Genomic DNA, 6919 nt, shown 5'->3' on the forward strand with positions numbered 1-6919 from the left:
TTATATGATCAGTAAATCATGGCAACTTGTTTTTACATTGCTTTAACTCATAACTTTATAAAATTGCTCATCTTATTTTGATATGAAATTCAGCTACATTTTTAAGTAGGTTTAATGTAAACAAACAGGGCTTAGCTTTAAGCCAGGACTAGGCTTTAGTTAAATTAAGATATAAGCAACTTTTACAAAAATGTCTTAAAAGAAAACATTAAGGTGTGCATACTGACTCAGAACAATGACACTGACATGTTTTAAGATATGTCAGAGCAAGATATTTTCAGATTAGACCGCTCAAAAATGCATTTTAGTCTGGGACTAGCTTAAACCTCATCTGTGAAACCAGGAGTAGGAGTTAACATGATTTGTTCCTTTATTACTTTATCTGAATGTCGACCAAACGACTAACTTCCTGGAAAGTCTCTTGATTGCAGAAATTCTTCTATTATTTTGCACACATTGCTCTCCTCATCTCCTCATAACAGTTTATTTCCTCCAGATTCACAGATATTCTTAACCTCTCAACTGAACATAGATGTGAAATACAAATCTGAACTTAAATGGATGTGATTCATTAACACTTTGGCTCGTCTTTTTAAAGAGGTCTAAGGATGTTTACTATACTTAAAATAGTTTATTACAAAATAGTTTGGAATCTATATTTGCTATATACTCAAAGTCATATGTACAACTGAGCTATGTTACAAATTTGAAGTTGAAATAAAAAAAAAACAGAGGTTCCCGTGAGATTTTATTTAGCCGCTATACCAAAAATAGCCACCAGATAAACTCCATTGAACTTTTTAAAATGTCACAAATGTATACATTTCTGTCACAATATTACTTCCATCACAAAATAACCAGCAAATATTGAATCTAGAGACTCACAGACATTTCTTATAGATGTGTGTTTTGTCAAGATTAGTAAAAGTTGATTATAAAAAATTGTGGTAAATTTTGTAATATGACACTTGAACCCGCCCACTGGGGGAGGAGCCTGATGAAAGTATTTCCAGCAGGACTTCCATGGTGTCCGGTTTCAAAAGTGTTTTCACAGTGTTTAAACTTTTGAATGATGTCTAATTTAGGATGATTACTAAAACATGTGATAGAGAAAAAAGGCAATAAATAAAAGAGCACTAAGCGAACATTTAACCCAAAGTTTCTCCGCTTCTGTGGATTTTAGACACATGGATCAGTCAGAAGGTCACACTGATGATTTTATTGTTTTAGCAGTAGCTTCTCCCTCTGACCGGTATGTAATCAAATATATTTTTACAATCATTAGAGTTCATACCTCATCTCATATTACTGAGAAAAACAAAAACACCGTCATAGATTAGATATCAGTGTTACAGTATTATGTAAACATGATCAGAAAGAACTCTACTGGAGGATCAATTACAAACCATAAAGTTAATCTCCCGTCCAAAATGGCAGAACATAACAGCATTTACATAAACTTAAATAGAAATCAATAGATCTCAGATCATGCAGATCAAAAATAATGTGTGGTAAACTCAAGTTTGAGCAGCTCTATAACACTAACGTCTCTAAACACAAGAGCAGTGTGAAACAAAAACACTCACATCAGCTCACGATGAAGAACGACTGCAGAGCCGATCAGAACCACAGCAGGGAAAGAAGAGAATCTGGGGTCCCCTTAGTGATCAACTCAAGACTTTGTTAACAAATCTAGTGAGATTAGGCTGGTTTTGTTGAGTCACGGTTGGACAAACAACAAAAGAGCAAAGCTCATGAAACCTACATCATATTCCACTCCAACATTAAAGAAATGAGAAGATGGACGAGGGTGAACTGGATCATGTCATGATGGGAAACAACTGGAAGGAATAATTCAGAAATAATTAAAAATTAAAATGTGCTCACCTTCAGTTCATCCGAGATTAGGATGAGTGTGTTTCTTCATCAGGTTTGTAGAAATATGTCTCTGCATCAGTGTCTCAGCAATGGATGCTCTGCAGTGAATGGGTGCCGTCAGAATGAGAGTCCAAACAGCTGATAAAATCATCACAATAATCCACACCACTCCAGTCCATCAGTTAACATCTGGAGAAGACAAAAACTGAAACAAATCCAGCATTAAGACGCTTTTAACTCAAATAGCATAGAGTCCATAATAACGCTTCCTCCAGTGAAAAAGTGTTCTGGTCTGAATCAGGAGAGAACTGCACAGATCAAACAGTATTTACAAGCCAAAACAGCTCTAAACAAATATGTGGCTGGATTACTTGTGGATTATTGTGAAGTGATGTTTTTATCAGCTGTTTGGACTCTCATTCTGACGGCACCCATTCACTGCAGAGCATCCATTGCTGAGACACTGATGCAGAGACACATTTATACAAACCTGATGCAGAAACAAACTCATCTTGATCTTGAATGGTCTAACGGTGAACATGTTTTCAGCTAATGTTCATTTTCAGCTGAATTATTCTTTAATGCTCAAAAAAACAGGCTTGATTTTCTTTTTCTTCGTGTTTTGGTATGAAATACGATGCAGACATGAGTTTCGCCTGATATTAGTGCATCAGGGCTCTCTGCTCGGACCTTCACTAGTTTCACAGCGGTCAACATGAACATCTCTAACTGATGAACGCTACATGAAATAAGATTGGAGGAGGATGTTAAAATGAGGAATCGTATGCGGCTGAGATGCAGGAGCTGCGCATGGCCTGATGGGTAACAGAAGAAGAATAGCGCTGGATCCTCAGGACGCGTCGCAGCCGAAGAGCAGCAGCAGCTCGTGACACGTGATGAAGCTGAAGAAGTAGACGCAGAGGTCAGAGAAGACGTCGCTCATCTTCCTGTAGGTGTCCATGGAGCGGCTGATGACTTCAGCGGGGATCCCTGACAGCAGGAGCGCAGCGGTCAGCATCGTCGTCTTGCTCTTCTTCTCCACCTGAGGAGCAGACCACACACACAACACTGAGTCTACAGAGAAGCACAGTCTCACAGAAACACTGAGAAACACAATCTGATTCTCCAGGCCATCAGTACTTCACAAGACTTCTGTTCTGATCTTCACAGCCCAGAGCAGTTTTGTGTTGTTCTGGAGAGGAAATCCACCGATAATCATAATGTTCTCGTGTAATCAGTGCCAGTGAGAGCACAATTACCTCTACATATCTTTGATTCATCTCTGAAATTAAGATCCTGATCCCTCATACTCAAAGCAGCAGAGAAATACTCAGAATTCTGCTTCACTGAACAAACAGAATCTCCTGATTATAGACTGTACATTTGAAATGTTTTAATTAGGGGTGGTGATGGCGCAGTGGATAAGACACATGCCTTTGGTGTGAGAGACCCAGGTTCGAATCCACTGTGAGACACCAATGTGTCCCTGAGCAAGACACTTAACCCCTAGTTGCTCCAGAGGCGTGCGACCTCTGACATATATAGCAATTGTAAGTCGCTTTGGATAAAAGTGTCAGCTAAATGAATAAAGAAGAAATGAATAAAGAAATTAGTACTGTCAAAAGATTAATCGTGATTAATTGCATCCAAAATAAAAGTTTTTGTTTACATAATATATGTGTGTGTTCTGTGTATATTTATTATGTATATATAAATACACACACACATGCATGTAAATACTGTATTTCAGAAAAAAAATTTTTTTTATATATTAAATATATTTATCATATAAACTATATGAACATAAATATAGACATGTAAATATTTCAAAATATATACTATATGTATGTGTATTTATATATGCATATAAATATACACAGAACACACATATATTATGTAAACAAAAACCTTTATTTTGGATGCGATTAATCACGATTAATCATTTGACAGTACTAGTTTTAAATGATTATTTCTTGTTTGAATTATATCAGTCTACTGTTATAATATTGATTTTTTTTTTTACAATTTATAATGGCACATTATCAGTGATGTAATCAACTCATTATTTTAAAACAAATGCATAGATAGATAAATAATGTATTTATTTAAATTTAATTTACTGGTAAAGTCAGGCATTATAAGGCAGTTATAATATTAGTATCATTGAGATATTGTTATAGTTTTTATAAATTTTTATTAATTAATAGTTTTAATTTAATTTAATTTAAGTGGCTTATTTTTGTTTACTGTGTTGAGAGGTGCTGAAATGGCGTTTGGTCTCGTACTGTATCGCGTATCTTGTCAGTGTGTGCACTTGCTTGGCCATTTTTAGTTGATAAACAGGAAAGTGGGTCCAGCTGAATTGAAATGATGATTTGTTGGATTGGTATAAAAAAAGGTTATTATACCGCGGCAGTCGTCGTGTGAAGCCCTCTTAGTGTGAAGACCGAAGAGTGTAAAGACCATCAACTCTACCGTGCGACTCCACCGGGCAGGGACACCGGCAAGGGATAGAAGTATCGCTTTTTATTTTAGTTTTTTCATTTATATGTTTATTATTGAAATGTTGTTATATGCATGTGTCAATTTTATTTAATTTCTTTATTTTCTTAAATATGTGGGTATATAGTGAAGTGACATTCAGCCAAGTATGGTGACCCATACTCGGAATTCGTGCTCTGCATTTAACCCATCCAACGTGCACACACACACACCAGTGAACACACACACAGCAGTGAACACACACACAGCAGTGAACACACACACACCGTGAACACACACACACACACACACCGTGAACACACACACACACACCGTGAACACACACACACCGTGAACACACACACACCGTGAACACACACACAGCAGTGAACACACACACAGCAGTGAACACACACACACCGTGAACACACACACACCGTGAACACACACACACCGTGAACACACACACACCGTGAACACACACACAGCAGTGAACACACACACAGCAGTGAACACACACACACCGTGAACACACACACACAGCAGTGAACACACACACACACCGTGAACACACACCCGGAGCAGTGGGCAGCATTTATGCTGCGGCGCCCGGGGAGCAGTTGGGGGTTCGGTGTCTTGCTCAAGGGCACCTCAGTCGTGGTATTGAGGGTGGAGAGAGCGCTGGACATTCACTCCCCCCACCTACAATCCCTGCCGGCCCGAGTCTCGAACCCACAACCTTTGGATTACAAGTCCGACTCTCTAACCATTAGGCCACGACTTAGATGATATAGTATTTATAGAGTTGTAACTTTTAGTTTTAGTTACTTTTTCTTATTTGTAAGTCGCTTTGGACAAAAGCGTCAGCTAAATGACAAAAGTAAGTAAGTAAGTAAAAGTAATTTGTTTTTGTTTCAGTTGTAGTGATTTTTAAATACTTTAAGTTAAACTAAATAAAAATGAGAGATGTTTCCAAGGCAACTAGCCAAAATAAAGTAATTTGAACTTTTTTTAAATATTTACATTTATTTCACTTAATGTTTCCCTTATTTCAAAGGTGTGCTTGTTACAGTGTAATTATACATTTCAGTACTGAGTAATATTAACTACATGTACTTGGGTCAAAGACTAAAAAGGGTTTAAGCATAAAAACGTAAAAAAATGTATTACAGCTTTAAATTGTTGTTGTTTTCCCCCCAAAATTAAAAAGTTTTCCGTTTAAATTTAACTGCAATTTTGTTTTTGTTTTTCTGAGCAAAACATAAATATCATATATTTCTCCCTGATTTACAGAAGACAGACACTAAAATATCATTCAGTGTAACAATCTTGTCAGGCATATTTACAACAAAAATCAATTTATGACATATTAAAAGACTAATTACTTTCACCCCAAATACTAATTAGCTGTAATTTTACATTTTTTTAATTGTCCACTGTCCTAAGTTTTGCCCATTTGGCAGTAAGAATTTTTTACTCATTTAAAACACAATGAAATTTAACATGCTCCCTATTCTTTTATATATTTTAATATGTACAAGTCAGAATAAGCATGTTGTTTGAATTTTTACATAAATATTGTGTTATACTGAATGATAATGTAACATTATTTCAACCAAATGTTGACATTTTATTCTCCAAACATTTATTTGAAAGCTTAAAAGTAGACACTTTACTTAGATTTAATGTGCTTTCTATGGACATAAAATCACTTTTGTACATTTCTTTAGATGCGGACATCTTAACGTCTTTGCCCAACTTACCATACGATTAGGGTTAGGGTTACTTGTATGTAATTATGCATAATTTATTGCTATTATTATAAGTACATGTAATGTGTAACAAGGACACCTTAAAATAAAGTTATGAAAAATATTTTTAGCTGTAACTTACCCAAAACACATTATATTCAGTTTTACATACAGTAGTTTAATAGCATCATTAACCTCTAGAAACTTTCACTTAGTCCCTCACACGAAAATAAAAAGCATTGTATCTCTGGCGCAGCTGCATCTCTCGTGTAGTTTGGTATTTACATTTATCTGACGCTTTTATCCAAAGCGTCACAAACAAACAAACAAACAAAGTTTGGACACAAACATCTCTGCTCACTTTACTCTAACATTCGCTGGAATACAGCAGCAGGATTTATGGAGATCTATTAGCTAATATTGCTTTGCACAGTTGAAATTCTGAGATTGTAAATGTGTGAAATCCTTGCGGGGCTGGTTAACTGGAAAGATGTTATCAAACTCACATATTCATCCTACGATCAGTTCATCATGAAAAAACTGGACAAATACAGCACTGCACAATATCTGTGGAAAGTGTTTTACAGCTTCACTTACTTTATCAGAGCCAAAACAAACCTTTGGGAAGTATTTGTGCAATCCCATGAAGCCCAGCTCCAGAGTGAGGAACGGTGCGAAGATGGACTGCAGAAACACAAGAGACGGAGTTAAGATGAGCAGAATCATACGTCTGCGTCTGCGTCTGCGCAGCACTCACCAGATACTGGCAGACGAAGATGCGCACGAAGATGGCCAGAGCCACGCTGCAG

General features: G+C 36.5%; 1 protein-coding gene across 6 annotated transcripts in view; it reads right to left on the reverse strand.

Moving 5' to 3' along the window:
- Positions 1–1204: 1204 nt before the first annotated feature.
- LOC306855512 (guided entry of tail-anchored proteins factor CAMLG-like) overlaps positions 1205–6919 on the reverse strand; it is a 7345-nt gene continuing 1630 nt past the window's right edge. For 2 of the 6 annotated variants that reach the window (XM_079394269.1, XM_079394268.1), the window contains exons 2-4: positions 6868–6919; positions 6708–6794; positions 1205–2920 (exon numbers count right to left, since the gene is read on the reverse strand). The exon at positions 6868–6919 is cut by the window's right edge. In XM_079394269.1, the coding sequence (XP_079250395.1) occupies positions 2729–2920; positions 6708–6794; positions 6868–6919 (331 nt within the window). In that variant the 3' untranslated portion in view covers positions 1205–2728. The remainder of the gene's footprint in view (positions 2921–6707; positions 6795–6867) is intronic. The other 4 variants (XM_079394270.1, XM_079394271.1, XR_013782944.1 and 1 more) reach the window with 3 other exon arrangements.

This window comes from Barbus barbus (assembly GCF_936440315.1).
Source record: "Barbus barbus genome assembly, chromosome: 36".
NCBI classification, from domain to species: Eukaryota; Metazoa; Chordata; class Actinopteri; order Cypriniformes; family Cyprinidae; genus Barbus; species Barbus barbus.